The sequence below is a fragment of the Corvus moneduloides genome, chromosome 8, assembly GCF_009650955.1.
Source record: "Corvus moneduloides isolate bCorMon1 chromosome 8, bCorMon1.pri, whole genome shotgun sequence".
Lineage (NCBI taxonomy): Eukaryota > Metazoa > Chordata > Aves > Passeriformes > Corvidae > Corvus > Corvus moneduloides.
Window position 1 is genome coordinate 30,534,541 of NC_045483.1, and position 20,809 is coordinate 30,555,349.

Consider the following 20,809-nt stretch of genomic DNA (forward strand, 5'->3'; position numbering starts at 1 on the left):
TACATTGCAAATTAAACACTCAATGTCTACAGCAGTTTGGAGTTCCAGAATGAGATACAAAGTCATAATTGTGTTTGTAATTAAGACAGACAAGCAGCATCACAGAAATACGGTTTTTTATTGTTCATTTTCAGTAATGCTTTCTAATTCCAGCACTGTTTCAATAAAACACATTACATTAGAGAACAAACATCTGCAGCAAAGGATAACAGTGGCAACAACCAGATCCCAAAGCAATTTTTCTGATTTGGTGTCTATTGGTAAAGGCTGTCTGAGAATACAGGCAAATTAGCCTATCTCCCAAGACAAGGTTACATGAGGAATGGCTGTCCCAGATCACTTCCTGCTCATGGCAGCCATGCCATCCACTGGAATTTTGCACGGCAATATGATAACGTGTTATCACATAAGGACAGGCTGGAACACCGTTCCGTCTGCAAAACAGGAAGGTGTGCAGGATAATGTCTGCCTTGCTGCACTACACTGTGTCAAAACCACAAAGACAATGTGCAGCCTAAGATAGCTCCATCATAACCACTTCTTTCTTCTGATTTTCTTTACAGGCAGACAAATGAAAAGCTGCAAATGCAGGAAGAAGCTTAGACTTGGAGAACAGAAAAATTGAAAACTCCTAAATAGCCAGATAAGAAAGGTGATGCTGGATTTTGCAGGAGTTGGGCAGTAGGGGATGGCACACACAGAGTCTGGCTCGCTGCCTGAACAAAATTATTTCTGTATAGAGGAAAATGGTTCTGTTAACATTTACCTAGAAGTACTTCATCCCAGTCCCTCAAATTTACGGTGTTCTGCCAGCGTTGTTGTTTAGTTTACACTTAAGTTGAAGATTATAAACAGAAGGACACATAATTAAAACATGGTGACATTCAGTTTATTTCTGAATAGAAATTCTAGCTTAAAAAAAAAAAAGCTGCAGTTTCATTCTCCCAGTTGTGAAATATTTAACAGTTTCTGCTTTACACCTATATTTTTTTTCAGGAAAGGTTGCTACAAGGAGAATACATAGAGAGAAAACATCATTTTGAGGCACTGCAGATATAATAAGGAGAGAATTTAATTAACATGTAATTATGGACTTTTCACTGTAGCTGTTCATTAATAATATGTATGTTATTTTGTTTTAATTTGCTTCCTAAGCTTTAAAAAAAATTTAATAGCTTACACTTCTTTCTTTCCACCATATTAAAATTGCATAACTGAAGAGTTTGCACTCCAGTATTCCCAAGAAGAGTTCCTTTAGATTTCAGTGGAATTTTTTCTGGAATGCATGTATCCTTTCATCTGAGAATGTTTCCATATTTTGTCAGACATTATAGAAATGTTTCATGCTCAAAAGGAATCCAACCAAATAAATGACCTCAGAAGAACCGGTTTAGCATCTATGTTTCAAACTTGCAGCCTGTATTAACTGTGTCACAGGACTCTGTGCCCTAGAAAGCATGTGAAATACAAGTCATGCTTTGAAGCGTAAAGGCTGGATTAGATTACATGTTTAGTGGAGTATATGAGAAATAGAGTGTTTTATTCATTGCATTTTCATATTTCTTTACCACTAAGTAAAAAGTTAGATTTTGTTTCATTTCATCCTCATTTTTTGATGGTGGTAAATGAAAAAAATTTGCAAGCCTGACTCAGCCAGTCAAAAGAAGAAAATAGCTTATAGCAGTTCTCCTAAAAGGTTTGATTTGATGCCTGACTTTCAGGGGCTGCTCCTGGTGGGCGCAGCGCTGAGCGTGCAGCTGGAAGGGTCATTCCCATGCACTCAAGCGGTCCCACAGCCAAAGCCAGCACCCAGTAGCTGTGCCTGGGCAGCAGGAGCCTGGGTGTGCTCTGCAGAGCGCGTGTCCAGTGTGGGCATGGAGCTCCTGCAAACCAATGGTTCACTGGTTGAAGGGGACAGAGCATTTTACTTGGTCTCGTGCACTGAGAAAAATTCTTCCCCTGGTATGTGATACGGAGAAGTAAGGCCTGTAATGATTCCCTTCCAAGGTCTCTTGATTGCTCTTTCCAGTGCTGGCCAGCAAATTAGTGAGAGCTTCCTTTCAGCTGTTAAAAGCTGACTGTTGTGCTTTGAACATTGAAGGAATTTGTGAAGCATTATTAGTTTTACCTTTAAAAAAATATTTTGATTCCTGATTATGTTCTTTGTTGTTTTATTCCTATGAAATATGACTTTTTTGTTAACAAAACTTTCTGAAATCAAAATGTCCTTTATTTTGATACATAAATCCATCTCCTAAGACATTATGCTAATGTCACCATTTCCCTAGTTTTGAACTCAAAGGTGAGAACAGAACTTTTGAAGAGAGCTGTCCATATGACAAAGAGTATTTTAAATACTTTTTAGTGAAAATGTGTTATTGGCAATTTAGCATTGTTTAGCACTTCAGACCTAAATCTGAGGGCTGCAACATTCCTGCTGTAGTGCTAAGCAGAAAGGGACTAACTGTGGTTTATATTAAGACCAATGCTAAACAAAGACTTTTGCCCAGAGCTCTTTCTCCCTCTCCCAGATTTTGTAGAACCTCTGGGAAATTTTAAAGTGCTTTGAAGATGAGAAATAGTATATGAACCTCAAGTATTACTGTGATGATTTGTTAGCAGTCAGTCTTAGTACATATGCATAACAGCTGAGGTAGTGCAGAAATCCAGAGTGAAGTCCAAATCCCACAAACTGTGTTTGTAACCAACTGAACTAAATCATGCTACCAGTAAAGAATAGAGCCTGGGATTTTTTTGGGAGCGGGAAGGAGGATGGTTAGGAGCCTGAGGGAGGGAAGATGAATAAAAGGTAGACATAGCATCTCTCTCTAAGCAGTCAGAGTGTGAGTTCTGACACAGCATATGAACATCGAATTGAAGAATCCTTTAATGTCTTCAGAATGTTAATATGAAATGCAAAACGTCATGCTTTGGATAGATGGGTAGGAACAAAATGTTCAGATGCAATATGGTGCATTAGGAACAGTCTCCATTCTGCATTCCTGGCTTTCTCATTGGTTTAAATCAGGCTTGCTGTTTCTCCAGTCTCTCATGTCATGTTGAGTTACTGCTATAGTCATCTCTAAAAATAATTATGCTGTCATTCCTGGGACCTAGAGTTGAGGCTTTGGTATTACTATCTTTGATTTTTTTTTTTTTTCTGCCACACTGTGGATCTAACAAAGTTCTTTACAATGCACATACCTAGCATAGTTCCTAACAGGTTCCCACCCTATAGAGCTCTCAGTTTAAAGCAGATAGATCTTGTAGAAATGACAGGAAGAGGTGTTGTGTTGTACCTTGTCTGCCACAGAACTGGTGGTTTTCCAGGGCCAGAGGACAGATGAAACAGTATAGTTTCTCCTATTTAAGGTATAATATTGGTGCTTTTTAGCATCTTCATGGCAAAATCTTGGTCTTTACTAGAATTTTCTAATGAGACAATGAACAACTAGTAATTATCCTCTGGTAAAAGGAAAGCTCTATTTTCAGGCAGTGCTTTTCTGCATTAAACTGACAGCGTGATGGAAGTTTAGATGGAAAGCAGCTTTTCTAGTAAGAAGCTGGCTTGAAAGTGATGGGATAGGAGACAAAAAGAGAAGACAGTTTTTTACCTGTTTTGTAGTGTTTTGTCATGACCTTTTCTTCTCAAGCCTTGCTTCTCTTCTTTTGCACCGAATTTTGATTTGAATTTGAAAATTGCCACACTGTTTCCTTCCTAAAATTGTAACTGGCATTCCTAGAAAAATTGTTTTCCCAGAAAAGCCACTGTGCGTAGGCTTCAAATTCTGCTTTTCGCAAGTGAGAATAAGACATTTTCTTCAATAACCTACACTGCCAACCTGACCACAAAACGTGGGCAAAGTCAGCACTGGCCTGTTTAAATCAGGCTCTTCAGCAAATGATCCAACTGACCAGTGAAACACGTCCATCCAGATGGGCATGTTGTACTTACCTGAAAAGCCTCTGGAGCACAGATTTGGCCATGGGCTGACCCAGAAGGGTGTACAAGAGAACCACAAAGTTCTGTCAGCTGGCAGTCTAGGGAGGGCTGTGTTCAAGGTGAAATCTCCTCTGCTTCTCCACCACCCTTCGCAAGGAAGTGACAGCAGTGACAAAACACTGTGCTGCTTGCCACGAGCAGCTCCAAACTAAATGTTTGGAATGAGCATTTCAGCCCATTTTGTGTGGCACTTTGAGTGTGCAGAGCAAGCTTCGGGCTCCAGCAGTTGTGGATTCAGATCACATGTACCAAAAAAACAAAACAAAAAAAAATCAAAAGATAGTTGTGGTGACTCATGTAATTGAGAGTCCCATTCAGATGCAGAGCCTTAAACAGGACATGGAATTCGTAATGCTGCAAAAAGAACGGAATGTAAAATATTTGCCGGGTAGAAACAACCTGACATTTTACACAATGGACTGCTTTAAACTCAGTAGTGCTACTTTAAAGCCTGTGCTGTCGTTAACTCAACAGAGAGTGCACTAAACGGGAGGTTTGTTCATGCAGAATTCTTCACTCACAGAGTTGCCTAGGCCTGCTGGGAGTTGTGTGTATTTTGAATGTGTTTTTGAATGTTTCTGCAGCTGACTCAACAGAAAAAGAAAAGGTGAGTTGCTACAAGCACCCCAGCCGGGTGGGGTAGGGGGGAACAAGAGGGGAGACCTGTGGCCTTGACATCAGGAGGCTGTGAGGAAGAATGGTCCAAAAAACTTACTCTCCTAAATGAGCATGGTACTTCTGTGTTCCTGGAGAAAGGCTGGTGGAGCTGTATCACTTTAGGATGCCGATGTGGATGGTCATTCATGGTGGGAGCCTCTGGAGGTTGCTTGCAGCACCTTTTTAGGTGAGCCTGTTCCTCCGGTGACTGCAAAGGTGGGATCAGGATTTTGCCTCCCTTCACTGAGGTTAGTCTACGTGAATATCTCAGAGTTTTCATTTACCTCTTTCCAGCCATTTCTGAAGATCTTGCATACAAGATTTTCTTGACATTTGAATCTTACATCTTTTAAAGTTTAGCCAAGACAATTTTCTTGCTTATTTTTATGATTGCCTTGACTGTTACATGAAAAATGTCATATCTGGACAGAGCAGGATCCAAGTATCCCAGGCTGCTACCTTTGACATTGGCTGTGGGAGATGCTTAGGAAGAGCATAGGAACAGGGCATCCTAAGGGCGTACCCCTTCCATGGATTGGTGCTTTAGAAACTTGTGGGGCCAGAGTATGCACCCATCAATTGAAATCGAAGGACATCATCAAAGTCATCATCTCTGTGAGTTTGTCTGGTCCTTTTTTCACCTCAGCTGTGCTACTTGCCCACCATACTATTCAATGGCAATAAGTTCCACACTGTCATTCTGTGTTGTTGATGAACCTCAACTGCAGTGGATGCTGAAGGCTCAAGTTTCCTCAGCTCAGAGGCTTCCAAGATCCTCAGCTGTATTGGTGGCTTGTGTATGTTGAGGTGGTGTGAGTGGATAACCAGGAAGATGCTGACTTTTTGCATACAGCAGGAGCAGCTGAGATGCAGGTAAGAGAAAGCATCTGTCAATCTCTGCAAGACTCAGCCAGAATTTATGCCCTGTTACTGTTTGTCACTGCTTTTTGTGCCATATCTAGCTTGGATTAATCCTCCCGAGCAGAGATGCATCATTCAGTCTTTATCTGTGTGTCAAGGGACACACGCGTGGCCCTGCCTGAACAGAAAGATACTGACAAAGGGAGGAAAAATGACCATCTTTGGTCTGTCAGGCAGACAGCAAATAGTTTGCTATTCTAATCATCAGAGCAGCAAGTTTCTTTGGAGCATGTAAGTCATGAATTACCACGCAGCTCTGAGAGGAAAACTTTGCCCTTTGATTGTTTTCCAAAGAAATGTTCTCAATTTCTTTTCTGCCAAATTCATATTACAGATCATGCTAACAAATTTTCCCAAGCCTTCTTGACCTCCTCCCTCCTTCCCAGTAGTAAAAGAAATTTCACTCATGGCAGGAAGATGTTGAAGGTTGTTAAATTTTGCTGATTTAGGAACTGAGTGAATGAAACAAGCTTAAAAATATGTAGATAGCCCATTTCAGAATGCAGTTAGCTCCACTGGTAAGGAAAATGGAACTTGTTATAATTCTGCTCTTTGACAGTGTGTTAGAAAATTGCCTGCTAATGGGTTAGTAGGTAGGGGGGCTGCACGTGCTCCCTTGTGATGAGGGCAGAAGTGTGTGTATGGCCCTGGGGAGCCCTCATTTGGGAGGATATTGGTTTTGGTTTATTTTTCTCCTCCTTTTTCCCCAGTAAATCTGAGCCTGCTCTTGCCAAAGTAAGACACGGTAACAGCAATGCTTTGCTTTAAAAAGGTGTTTTACATTGATTGGAGCTTGGGGTGCTCAGTGTTTAGTAGCACCACGTCCTCTGTTACTGACTCATTTATAAACATCTGAGTGAGCCTGAGAGGCCTCTAGCCTGAGTTAGGATTTTGGGGTGTTTTCTGAATGAGCAAGGTGAGAGGAATACAGCCTTCCCTGCTGTTCACAGTTGTGGTGTGCAATTGTCACAGGGCAGTTTTGGCACTAATCCAAATTTTTCACAGAGTTTTCTTACCAGGGATCTGTTTGGATAAAAGAGGGATGCAGATTTTTGTGTTGGTTTTGCTGTGAGATCATTCCAACCTTTTTTTGAAATGTCACATTTCAACTTAACAAATCACTGGATCATGCAGCTCCCATGCCCCAGAAACCATTTCCAGTGACATACTACAAAAGCAGGACTGATACAGATCTCCTGACTGCATTTCAAAGACATACCTTTGGATTACAGGGTTGCAGATGAGACTTTAATTCTGTAGAACTCAGTGGAAAGATGTTCGTTTGCTACCAAAGGCTCTCACTTTAATTTTTTTATCTTCTACTCTAATTTTCTGTGAGTAATATAGATAGGGGGCTGATCTTCTATTGAAGTAGTGGAATCAATTATCAAGTGAAGTCTGTTACTATCAATGCCAACAGTTCTGTGAAATTATTATTATGTGGGGCTAGATGAAGGTATGTCTTTGTTATATATGTCAGCTTTCAATGCCGTTTCCCAAATATAAATTATGAGGATGATTTTTAAGCCCTCAATCTTAGTTTTACTAACTCCCTACTCGGATGAAATGCGTCTTGATCTCACTGGGCATATTTACCATGGCGTGACTCAGGTGTGACAGAGCTCGGCTGGGGCAGTAGCAGCAGCACATGATGAGCCAGGGCAGCTGGGCAGGAGCCAGGACAGCCAGGATAAGCCCCTGCTCCTCCCACACACTGAAACGTGGATGCTGGTGCTTCCACACCACGGGGGAGCCTCACTTCTGCTGGGGGTTTGCTCTGAGTAAAAACAGAGTCTTAAGCATGAATCCATCAGGCTCAAAGCAAGAATTGGGATCTGTTTGCACATCCCGGCGATGCGTTCCGAGCAGGTTAAACACATGTGTGTGTGTGATGTTATTGAGAAACAGAGTGATTTAGATGGATGCACATTATTCCTCAGCTCTGTGTCAACAATCAAAAATGAGCTTTTGGATTTATTAGTTCCCAATCCTGCACCTATCTTAAATCATTACCATATAATAAGGACTCTATATGGTGCATTGTCAATAAAACCTAATATTGAGAAGATTACTGATCGTCTAGTGCAAATGGAGAGCGCTGTAAATGATTTAGAGAATACGTGTCAAACGTTAAAGCTATCTAATACCTTCTAAAGTAGGTTGATACTCAAAAATCTAAGATAAACGACCTGTAAAACCACTTAAGAAGAAATAATACTCATTTAATCAGGCTTCCAGTGGAAGGACTGGGTAGGAGACCAATTCATAAGGAATTACGAAATCTCTTCTATTTCAGGACTTTGTTGATAGAGAATGCAAACATACATTTGATAAGCAGTTTTGGTTAGTTGAAACTACTGTTGTAATAGCACTAAATTATGGCCCCACTGAAAAAAGAAAAGATCAAAGGGCATTTCTTTCATGGTTTATTGAGCTCTTATTTTTCCAGCTTCAGCACTGTGTGTATCAGATGGAGATATAAAGAGTATTCATTGGAATTACTGTTTTGCTTAATCACAGGGATGTGGTGTTGGATTGGCTTCTGTCAGTGTGGCTGTCCGTGTTCACTGATAACAGTGCGTTCATTATTGCATTTCCCTGGGAGGAGCAAGTCATCATTTACTGGGAGAAGCCTGGTAAAAATTACATATTTTCACAGAGCTGAGTGGTAACTTGCACAAACTTGTTGAGTTTAGTGGTATTTTCTGCACTTTGATCCTGAAGAAAATTCTGTTTCCTTTTCTACTTTTTTTTTTTCTCCCAGACCCATTTGAAAGGTTGCTAAATGTGTGTGGCGGAAAAATTAGGTCATGATTTTCACCACCAAAGGTCTGATTGTTCAGTTCTTGCACAGACAAAACTTCCATTTCTCTTCAATATGTGTTTAAGGCCACTTGTTAATTCCTGTTCATTCTTTTGGCTTTATGAGTGCCCAGAGCTCAGCGTCACCACCAGCATTTATTAGAAGTTGACGCAGAGCTTTTCTTGAAGCGACTGTAGTGGTATATTTAGCCATCTTTCCAAAGAGCACTGTGCTGTGACTCATGTGACTCCGCTGCTCTGCTGACCCTACCAGACTTACTCATCGTTTACATAGTGGCAAACAAGATCAGCTTCTGGCTTGATGCCTGATTTCCCTTGATGCAATAAATGTGCTACTTGCACATGCGTTTTACTTCAGTTCACATTTTTTAAGATAAACTGGGAATCAAACTTTTTTTCTCTTACTGTGAAAAATAAGGGTGCTTAACTGCTTTTCTGAGTGGAACCGGTGAATGAAATGCAAATGCAGTTTATCCCTACATAACTCATTTGTACTGCAAAAATAACCAGGAGATGGCATGGTTATGGTTAAAATGCATTATCCATCACCTTCTTTCTTCTTCCTTGCTCTCACAGAGGGCAAAACAGATGCAAGCACACCTATGCAATAGCTGTAGTCTCACCCAGTCAGAGCAGTGGTGTTTGGATTAGTTGGGTTTGTTACAGGCGGGGGGGGCAACCTTGGCAGCACATTCCCACTGGTGAATTTCTGAGATACTGAAGTCTATCTGAAAGAAAAGCTTGTTGATTTACTTTCTACTTTCTTTTCAGCTGGCATAAAGAGTCATTTTACTAAAATACCAGTTAAACCGCGCATACGTTAAGTAAAGATCATTTCAGAAATCTGTCAGCCTTAAGAACATTGCTTTTCCATTTCCTGAGAATACCTTGGAGTAACTGGCTTTGCTACTCTGAAGCAGAACAGCTGTTGCATGTATGTATTGTATTTGCATTGTGTGTGGGAGGGTCTTTGTTATTAGTTTAAAAACATGAAAAATCAGAGGCAACAGCTGGAGAGACTTTTACCTGGTGGTTACAGGAACTGTTGTGTTTGGCTGTTGACAGAGAGCAGAGGAAAATTCACACATGATTGAGAGCTGGAGAAGCCTCTGAGAACTGGGAGCTGAAGCCTTCAATCATGTAAAATGGCTTGTGAAGGGTGAAATTGCTTGGAGCTGATCAATTTTTATTTAGATGTCAGTGCTTTTTAAAATCGATGAGTTTTTTTTAAACAAACTCTAAGGCACAATAGGAGGAGGGTGATGCCAGATAACTGGTTATTAGTTATTTTATTGCAGCCCAGTAACAGTTATTTTATGGCAGTCAGGTAACCAGTTAACCAGTTATTTGATGGCAGTTAATCTGGTCCTAGACATGTCTGGGAGATGCAGATGGCTTGGGATTGGATGAGGTATCAGTAGTTTGTGTTGTTGAACCATGAAGGGCACCCAACAGGCAGTTGGGCCATGGGCTTTGCCCCTCCTCTGCCATGTGTGGGAGACCCCCATTCCTCACTCATAAGCAGGCAAATCACACATGCACTCCTCAGTTATAATTAAATTAAAATCTCACTAATTTGGCAGCATATCTATCACGTACTCTCCTAGCAAGAAACTATTATTTCTTCTTTTATTCTTTTCTGCTTGAATCCCAAGCTATCAATGGCTTTCAAAGAAAAAGGAGGTTTTTTTCTTTAGAAAAAAGTCTATTCAAAATATTCATGATTTATATCAAGAAGGAACCTTTCCTCTTTCAACTAGCAAAAAAAAGGGAGAGTTTGATCTTCCTCAAAATCATTTGAGAACCTTGTACGTTTCTTTCCAGAAGTAAAACTTTCTTACAAAGCTTTGGATATTCAGTGGAATAATGCCTATTACATAATTGAAGCTCAATACAATACCTTGGGGCTAATAAATGGTCTCCTGGTTCTATAGAAAATGTAACAAATCATAATAGTACTTATTGGGACTAGGCCAGGCATAAATGACAAAGCTGCTTTTGAAAGTGAGTTGTGGCCAGAAATACTCTTGGACCAAAATCATTCTCTTGACTGTCAGGGGGACATTTACTCCCTTTAATTTTCAGCCCAGATTTTATGTTGATCCTGCACACTGAATAAAATCAAGTCCGACAGAGCTGCTACTGCAGCTGTTGCAGCTGTAAATATGAAGAAGGCCATTTAAGACAACTCTGTTTCACTATGTTACTTGGAAAGTATGTAGATTATATTAAAAATGGCTTAATATGTCTTTATTGTGTGGCCTTTGTTTTTTTAAAGGAAGCAAAAGATTCTGCACTATTGAGTAGTTTATTAACATTTCTGATCACAGCTCTTTTACGTAGAAAATAATTGTTCTATTGTGTGCTATGAAGCTGCCTGTAAACAACTGGCAAAGGAGTACACTGGTTTGTATTCTCCATGAAGAAAAAATCAAATTCAATTGATTAATCAAAGGGGACATTCTTTGATGGAAGGGAACCTTTTCAAACTTTATTAAAAATATTGAATAAACCATGAGCGATCAAAGTTCATAATCTGAACTCCTGCTTCTACCTGAATACAGTAAACCTTCAAAATAACTCATAAAGCAGGAGATGAGATGTCTAATAAAAAGAAATGCTCAGAGCAGCCTATTTCCAAACCTCTGTCTTGATCTGGATCTTAGCTACACCATTGCAGTCCCACTGATTTTACTGGAGTCACCCTGTGTTTCCACTGGAAAGACTGGTAATAAGAATTGAGCCTTAAACCTTTTTTCTGTGACTAATTCAGAAGTATCTTTGCACTCCCTGTCTTTTCATGGAGGGTTTTTCCCTCATTCTGAAAGAAGAAATGAGATTGCAGTCAGCAAAGCTGCACAGTGATTAAAGATAATCTAGGTATGACCTGCAGGCTGAATGACTTTCCCCTCTGTTCTAGGAGGAAAGCAATCATATGGCCAAATGCAGGATGGCTGGTGGGAGTGAAGACAAGTGAAATGGAAATTCCCAGAGCTGCAGAGAAAACAGAACTCGAACAGGTGGGATAGCATGGCTCTGTCTTGCAATCAGCACCTAAGTCATGGGCCCTGTGTGAAATACTACTTGTAAAGCAAGCTCAGGTGTGCTAGAAAATAAAATGCTCATATTTAGCAGCAGGAAAAAGTTACTGGAATGCTTCCAGGTATTTTGATGTGAAGAAAAAAACCAATTGAGGATAATAGTAATTGAAGGTATACAGGCAAAGAGTGAAGGAGAAGAAGCGAACACACTGATTGATCAGGGCACAATAACCTGATATCATTTTAGTTGGGTCACAAGGTAGAGCGCACTCAGCACAAGAAACATGGAGACAGCAATCATGGTTTTTTTCCTGGTACCTTCCTTTATTATTCCTCCCCATCCATATTCCAAGCAGAGGTGGAAGGATGGGCTGGACCTCACAGGGGGATTTTCACAGCCACACCAGACAGGGAGGTGGAGGTGGGTACCTGCTGCCTGTGGTACCCTCTGGCTGGGAGGTGGGATGGAGGGCAGGGAGAGGACACCTGATGGTGCCCAGCACAGCCTGTCAAAGACCTTTGCAGTGAAGGGAGCAATTCATAATTTTTCAGAGTAGCATCCCAGGCCCAATAGAGGTGAAAAAACCCAAATGAACAAAAACCCAAAACAAACTCCCAACCTGAGAGCTTTTGGGGGGGGTCTATCACAAAAACCTCTGTCTCTTGTGGGTTCGTCCTTTGCTCTGGAAATAAAGACTGCTTAGAAGCAGAGAGATTTGCAGTGAAGACCCTTTGACAGTCCCCAACCAGGGTAAATATAAAACCTCTAAAACTCTTATTCGTTGTTTGGGTCAAAAGAGATGATACTCTGTAAAAAGCTGCCTTCTTACATGTCATCCCATCCTGTGCAGCACTGCTGTTGAAAGGGCTTATCCTAAATACTCCATTCTGATACAGCAGCACATGAAAAAGAAAAAAAGACAGTTTATTAAAAAAAGAAGCCCTTTCAAAGAGTGACAGATGAATGTAGTGACAGATTAATATAAATTTTAAAACCTGAACATTATCCTCTAAGGGGAAAAAGCTCCTAAATACACATGCAAAACAAAAATGGCAGAGCAAAACCTCTGACAATGCCTTGCACAGAATCATTTATTAGGTCTCTGTAAGTGATCATTTACATGAAACTTGCATTTAATCTAGTATTCAACCATTCCCTTTTATCTTCTGTCTCTGTGTGTTTGTGGGAGACAGTGGTCCCTCAAGCTGCTTTTTTTTCACTGGAGTGAATATGCAGGGGACATAGGGCAGAGAGGGGAATTTGAATAGCCCTGTTCCAAGCTCATCTCTCTGATTTTAGCTTAGACCAAAAGAAGAAAATTATCACCTCTGCTTTAGAGCTGAGCAAATTTGTTCCAAACCAAATAAACCATCAGCTGTCCTGTCAGCAGTACAGCCCTTTGGGTCAAAGCATGGGGGAGCAGTGTGTGAGCTGGAGTGGGGTCAGGGGTGCACGGAAATATAACCTTCATTTCACTGTGTGGACATGCTCTTTCTGGGATGTTGGCAACAGCATGTGGGCTGGCTACAGCAATTATTTACTTGTGCTGCTACTGCCAAATCACCCAAGCAAGGGCTTGCTAAACTAGCCCCATATATCTGCCACACAGTGATGTGTGGCCATCACTGACATGGTTGCACTGTGAACTCAGCTCAGTATCCTGGATTTCTGATGAAAACTGTTGTGCACCTGGAGTATCATCTAAAGCCATCTCCTTGACCTGCTCCTAGGACTGCCTTGCTCAGGGAGGTTGGTGTGATGTGAAATTGCCTCCCCTCTCACAAGAACGTAGTTCACTGCTTCTCTAGGCCATGTTGACACCTCTTGACAAATGTGGGTTGATGGCACAAGTATAATATTCACTTTGGAGGTGTCCAGAACTCTGACTGCATTTTTCCCTGTGTATCCCCTTGTGGTGCATGCCCAGCTGCCCTGCCAGGCTGCACTGCTGATTTCATTTGACTGACAAAGGCATTTCAAACTGAAAGGAGGTATTTTAAATACAGTCAGGAACAATATATAAAATGACCTCAAACAATCCCACATAAAGTCCTTTGTTATTTTCAAAGCACTTTCCCAGCTTGACACTCTTGCTTTTTTTATAGCCAATATAAAATTCAAAATGTTTTATTCCAGGGCAGTACATGGATATAAAATATAAATATATTGAACCTCAAACTACCTTTTTTGTGCTTCTGCTTTGAAACAGGATCTGAAGTAAACTCAGTGTAAAGATCCAGAAAATTATCCAGAAAATTCCATTTCTCAAACTTTTGTTCCCTGTGGTCTTGAGCATATTTAGAAGAACTTCCCTGAAGCAAGCATGAGGAGTGCTGATAGCAGTGAGGAGCAGCCTGGGGGTGCATGGCTGTGGGCAGCAGCTCAGGACTGCTCAGGGATGAGCACGCTGAGATGCCTTAGGTGTCCCTTGCATAGCTCAGAACAAGTCAGCTCTGCTGCTCAGGAGCAGGGGAGAGAGCTGGAATGAGGAAGCGTGGTCCCACCTCCCAGAAAATCACCTGGGTTTGCACAGTGAAGGCCAACACAACCCTGCAGGGCCTGGCAACCCCTTCTGTTTCCTGACACCTTTTTCTATGATACAAAAGGTCAGTGGAAATGGTCTGTTGTGGTTCTGTGCCCAGGAGGTTGATAGCTGGTTGCTGCTTTCTCTTCTGCTAATTGCTGTTATTAAATGGCTTTGAAATTACCTCACAGTAACTGAGTGCAGGTTTGGGGCCTTTGTGTACACAGAGAAGCTGAAGTGAATCAGCTCAGAGATGTTTGGAATAGGCATAGCTGGCAGCACGCAGCAAAGCAAATGGCCGGGTAAATTTGCATCTTGTTTAATACATCAAAAAAAGTTTTAAGCTGTGACTTGTAGAAGTCAAGCCAGGAACAATAAGCTTGCCTGGAGAATTCTGGTCTTAGAAACGAAAGGATACGGAACCACATCCAAGGTAAATATTGACATGACTCAGGATGAACTAGTAAAATGTTTAATGAAGCTGAAAATAAGGCATCTGGGATAGATGTTTATTGTTAAAAATGAAACATTCGAGCAAAAGTAGCATAGTGATGATGGAGGTTATTCATAGGAAAGCCAAGTTGGGGAAACAGCATCATCTGAAAGAAACTGACTCCAGCTATCCGTGAAACATGGAAAAAAGTTAGAATTATAAGAGAGCTAAAAATGTAGGTGAATAGCAAACAGTTATTAAGGATATTCAGAGTGGATTTTGGAGACTGAATCATACCAAGGGACAAATTACTCAGGTGTCCAGAATAACTCTATTGGCTTTGACAGATTTCTTGGTATTTGCCTTTGTGTGATTGAGAGTTTACTCCCTTATGCCATATGAGGACTGAATATTAAGAAACTTGGAGGAAAAAAAAGCACTTTTTTTCATTCCAGTATCATTCTCTTGATGACAGAGAATAAGTCACATTAACGCCACAAGGCATTTTAGGAACACATTAGGAGCTTTTCTGTTTCATGCAGCAGGAAAAGAATCAACCCTTGCAGAATGCCGTGAAAATAATCAGAAAGGTTCCATTGAACCGGGCACAGAAATGAATTGTGCTGCTGTTTTGGAAGTCTTACACCTGAGTCTGTGGTGTTACTGGAATGCTCTGTGGTGAAATCCATGGCTGGGTGAGGCAACACTACCTTCACATGCTTACCATTGGTGCAGATACTGGGGAAGAGATACCAGGAGTTGGAATTGCCTGCTGTTGGGGTTTTAGTTTAGTCTGTTTTTTTTTCCTGTTAAAGGAATTTTCTCCCATATGCATGTTGCTAGGGGACAAATAGCTGTACTTAAGAAAGACAAAAGGGGAGTGGGGCGGACCTGGCTACTCCTTTGTCTACACCTGGGTGTGGGGTCAGTTCGCTCTGAGCGTCCGGAGAGAGAAACTGCAGAGAAAGGAGCTGCTGCTTCTTTCTTTTTGGCCGTTCTTTCTTCCTGCTGGAAACAACGCCGGGACCCCAAAAGCCGCTTTCCCTGCCCTGCTGGAGACCGGGCTGTGGCTGCCCTGCCCCGCTGCTGTTTTGAGCTTCCGCTACGCTGTAGCCCTGCTCGCCCTGCCTGCCTGGGCCTCCGTGGGGTTCTCCCATCTGGATACATCTCGTCTGCCACCCGGGATTTGCGTCCGTCCCTGCCGTTTCAGCCTGCCGTTCCTGAGAGTCCGGGATCGGCTGCCCAGGGGTTTGTGAAGCCTTTGTTCCATCCTTCCCGGGATCCCCGGAGCACCGGTGCCGCGTGTTTCCCGAGCTCGCTCCGGAGCGCCCCCTGCAGCCGCGGGGGAACCATCGCACCTGCCCTGCTCACCGGGAGCCGCCAGCGCCCCTGCCGGCTGCGAGCGGAACTGCACCCGAGGGGAAAGGGCCTGACAGCCGAGAAGGCTGGGACTGAGTTTGTGATTGCTGTTACTGCCATAGTTGTTGTTGTTTTGTTTGACTGGTTATATACATATATAGAGAGAGAGTAAAGAACTGTTATTCCTATTTCCCACATCTTTGCCTAAAGGCCCTTGATTTCAAAATATAATAACTTGGAGGGAAAAGGGGTTATATCTGCCACTTCAAGGGGGGCCTCTGCCTTCCTTAGCAGACACCTGTCTTTCAAAACCGAGACAGATCTTGGCGCCCAACGTGGGGCCTGAGGGCATTAAGAGATAGAGGTGAAAAAGGAATAACAGTTCCTCGATAACTTTATTTTGTGTGCTGGATATTGGAACCTTGTTAGGCAGCACTATGTGGTCTAGTTTACCCTGGTTTGGGTGGCATGTAGCCGTGGCTATATTCTTCCCTTTTGCAGCTCCTTACTTGAATATGGGTCCTCTGACTAAGGCTACCATTGCTGTTATCCAGCTTGCGTTATGGGTCGAGAAGGTGAGGAATTCTTGGGTTTTTAACTTCCTCCGGAATGTGGGCACATGGATAAACAGCTATCACACACTGAGCACATGTTTTTGGGGTTATGTTAACAATGGTACTTTCTGTGAGGAAATGACACCAGGGGAAGTTTTCTCCCAACCCCTCAACCAGTTCTTTGGGCCCACCCCATCAATTTTCGAAGGGTTTAAATTCCCTCTGAATACTAACCATCTGCTGCTGATAGGCCTACTCTATTTAGCATTCAAGGATAAGTTGAGATTGGCTTGGATATCTACCCGGACACCAGCCCCAGAGACTAGAGATCCTGCCCCAGAAGCTGACATGGCCCCAGAGAGTAGAGTTCCTACCCCAGAGCCTGATCCTGCCCCAGAGCCTGACACGGCCCCAGACACTGGAGATCCTACCCCAGAACCTGACACGGCCCCAGACACTGGAGATCCTACCCCAGAGCCAGAGCCTGCCACAGCCCCAGACACTAGAGATCCCGCCCCACAGACTGATACTGCCCAGCAGTCCACCTCAGAAATGGACTACCCAAACTGGGTGGGGGTACTGGCAAAAGGGATGCAGGAGATGTGCCAGGAGATGGGCCAGGTGCGCAAGGAGATGTGCCAGGAGATGGGCCAGGTGCGCCAGGAGATATGCCAATTGCTAAGGGAATACACCTCCTCAGCTAGTGAAAAACCCTCTCCCTGCCCCAACGAGGGTGAGTCCGATGGTGCAGCAGTGGAACCCACGGATGTTACAACCGTCCAGGCTTCAGCTGAACCACAAGGACAACCACAGCCAGCAGCAGTCGCCCCTGTGCAAAGGAGGAAGTATAAGACCAAATCAGTACGACCAGTTAATGATGATGGGCAACCAGGGCCCTCACAACCAGCAGGAGAGCCAGAGCCAGAAATCATCACTGAGTCCCTGTCGCACGACAGTCTCCGTGCTATGCGAAACGACATTGTGCGAAGGGGGCGTGAGCCTTATACCACCTGGCTGCATCGGGTTTGGGACCTTATGGGCACAAGTGTGCAACTGGATAGTGGTGAGGCAAGGTATCTGGGATCGTTGACCCAGGACCCAGGTGTGGACCAGATATTTGTGAGGGAGCCAGGGCCTCTCTCTCTCTGGGAGCGGCTCTTAATGAGTGTGAGAGAAAGGTTCATTCACAAAGAAAGAATGCAGGAGTATCATCATAGGATGCAGTGGAAGACACTCGAGCAAGGGATCCAACAGCTAAGAGAGGTGGCAATATTAGAGGTACTCTTTGGGAAGGATGGACAGCATGATAATGACCCCGATAAGGTCAGGTGCACAGGACAGATGATGTGGAACCTGGCAAGGCTAGGGCCATCGCAATACACCACCTTCATTGCAACGATTGATGCTGACAATACCCGAGAAACAGTGGGCTCTGTTGCCAACAGGCTCAGGCATTATGACAGCATGATCAATGGCCCGCTGAAAGCTCATGTCTCTGCTGTGGTCCAGGACCTCAAAGAGGAGATGAAGGAGATGAGGAAGGAAATGAGGGAGGAGATGAGGGAGGAGATGAGGGAGGAGATGAGGAGGGTCAGTGTGGCACCAGTGCGAGTCACAGGCCCCCAAGTCAGAGCCCATCGTTCCCCTGCTAGAGAGAGAGGGTACACCCCACGAGCTGAGCTGTGGTTTTTCCTGTGTGAGCATGGGGAAGACATGAGAAGGTGGGATGGGAAACCCACCTCTGCCCTGGCAGCGCGAGTGCGTGAACTCAAGGAGGGAGGCACTAACCAAGGGGGTTCCGCTAAGGTGAAGGTAGCCTCAGCCTCCCGTGACCAAGCTGCCAGGCATTACAGAAGGGAGGATGATATGTCGGATCCCCTTGAAGGTACCTCGAGCATGTACACCCAGGGAAAGAATGATAACCAGGGCTAGAGGGGCCCTGCCTCTAGCCAGGAAGAGGCACGGGAGAACCGAGTTTTCTGGACGGTGTGGATCCGATGGCCTGGCACATCAGAGCCACAAAAATATGATGCATTGGTTGATACTGGGGCACAGTGTACTTTAATGCCATCGGGACATGTCGGGGCGGAACCTGTATCCATCGCTGGGGTGACCGGGGGATCACAGCAGTTGACCCTTTTGGAAGCTGAGGTGAGCCTGACTGGGAAGGAGTGGCAAAAGCATCCGATTGTGACCGGCCCAGAGGCCCCGTGTATTCTGGGCATAGACTTCCTCCGGAATGGCTACTACAAAGACCCAAAAGGACTCAGATGGGCATTTGGGATTGCTGCTGTGGAGGCAGAGGGCATTAGGCAATTGAACACCCTGCCTGGACTATCTGAGAATCCTTCTGCAGTTGGGCTCCTGAAAGTGGAAGAGCAACGAGTGCCAATTGCCACCTCGACAGTGCACCGCCGGCAGTATCGGACAAATCGAGATGCTGTGATCCCCATCCACAAGATGATCCGCGAGCTGGAGAGTCAAGGGGTGGTCAGCAAGACCCACTCACCCTTCAATAGCCCCATCTGGCCTGTGCGCAAGTCTGACAGGGAATGGAGATTGACTGTGGACTATCGTGCCCTGAATGAAGTGACTCCACCGTTGAGCGCTGCCGTGCCAGACATGTTGGAGCTCCAGTACGAGCTGGAGTCCAAAGCAGCGAAGTGGTACGCCACTATTGACATTGCCAATGCATTCTTCTCCATTCCTCTGGCAGCAGAGTGCAGGCCTCAGTTTGCCTTCACCTGGAGGGGCGTGCAGTACACCTGGAACCGACTGCCCCAGGGGTGGAAGCACAGTCCCACCATCTGTCATGGACTGATCCAGACTGCACTAGAAAAGGGTGAGGCTCCAGAACATCTGCAGTACATTGATGACATCATTGTGTGGGGGAACACAGCAAAGGAAGTGTTTGAGAAAGGAGAGAGAATAATTCAAATTCTCCTGCAAGCTGGTTTTGCCATCAAGAAGAGCAAGGTCAAGGGACCTGCCCGAGAGATCCAGTTCCTGGGAGTAAAGTGGCAAGATGGACGACGTCAGATTCCCATTGAGGTCATCAATAAGATCACAGCAATGTCTCCGCCGACCAACAAGAAGGAAACACAAGCTTTCCTAGGTGCTATAGGTTTCTGGAGGATGCACATTCCCGAGTACAGCCAGATCGTGAGTCCTCTCTACCTGGTTACCCGCAAGAAGAATGATTTCCACTGGGGCCCTGAACAGCAGCAAGCCTTCGCCCAGATCAAACAGGAAATTGCTCACGCCGTAGCCCTTGGCCCAGTCAGGACAGGACCAGAGGTGAAGAACGTGCTCTACTCTGCAGCCGGGAACAATGGTCTGTCCTGGAGCCTCTGGCAGAAGGTGCCTGGTGAGACTCGGGGCCGACCACTGGGATTCTGGAGCCGAAGCTACAGAGGATCTGAAGCCAACTACACTCCCACAGAGAAGGAAATCCTGGCAGCTTATGAAGGAGTCCAGGCTGCCTCAGAAGTAATCGGCACAGAGGCACAACTCCTCCTGGCACCCCGACTACCGGTGCTGGGGTGGATGTTCAAAGGAAAGGTTCCCTCCACGCATCACGCCACCGACGCTACTTGGAGCAAATGGATTGCCCTCATCACGCAGCGCGCCCGAATTGGAAACCCAAGTCGCCCTGGGATCTTGGAAATAATTACGAACTGGCCGGAAGGTGAGACTTTTGGGTTATCTTCTGAAGAAGAAGAGGAGCAGGTGACACGTGCCGAAGAAGCCCCACCATATAACGAGCTACCAGAGAGTGAAAGACAATACGCCCTCTTCACCGATGGTTCCTGCCGAATTGTAGGCGCTAGCCGGAAATGGAAAGCCGCTGTATGGAGCCCCACACGACAAGTTGCACAGGCTACTGAAGGAGAAGGTGGATCGAGCCAATTTGCTGAGCTCAAAGCTGTCCAATTAGCTCTGGACATAGCTGAAAGAGAGAAGTGGCCAAAGCTCTACCTCTACACTGATTCATGGATGGTAGCCAATGCTCTGTGGGGTTGGCTGGAAAGGTGGAATAAGGCAAACTGGCAGCGCAGAGGAAAACCAGTCTGGGCTGCTGAAGAGTGGAAAGACATTGCCACTCGGGTAGAGAAGCTATCCGTGAAGGTCCGTCATGTAGATGCTCACATCCCCAAGAGCCGGGCTAATGAAGAACATCGTAACAACAAACAGGTAGATCAGGCTGCGAAAATAGAGGTGTCCCAGATAGACTTGGATTGGCAACATAAAGGAGAATTGTTCCTAGCTCGATGGGCCCATGATGCCTCAGGTCATCAGGGCAGAGATGCCACCTATAAGTGGGCACGAGACCGAGGGGTGGATCTAACCATGGACAGTATCTCCCAGGTTATCCATGATTGTGAGACATGCGCTGCGATCAAGCAGGCCAAGCGGGTGAAGCCTCGTGGTATGGCGGGCGATGGTCCAAATACAAGTATGGGGAGGCCTGGCAGATTGATTACATCACACTG

At 44.4% G+C, this 20,809-nt stretch overlaps 1 protein-coding gene across 12 annotated transcripts in view; it reads left to right on the top strand.

Annotated features, from left to right (window-relative positions):
- The window catches only part of CABCOCO1 (ciliary associated calcium binding coiled-coil 1), a 273,645-nt gene that overhangs the window by 228,706 nt on the left and 24,130 nt on the right, over window positions 1-20,809 (top strand). For 8 of the 12 annotated variants that reach the window (XM_032115957.1, XM_032115958.1, XM_032115949.1 and 5 more), the window contains 3 exons: window positions 564-8,217; window positions 9,176-9,338; window positions 11,325-11,424. In XM_032115957.1, coding sequence (XP_031971848.1) covers window positions 564-575 — 12 coding nt within the window. In that variant the 3' untranslated portion in view covers window positions 576-8,217; window positions 9,176-9,338; window positions 11,325-11,424. The remainder of the gene's footprint in view (window positions 1-563; window positions 8,218-9,175; window positions 9,339-11,324; window positions 11,425-20,809) is intronic. The other 4 variants (XM_032115952.1, XM_032115954.1, XM_032115955.1 and 1 more) reach the window with 4 other exon arrangements.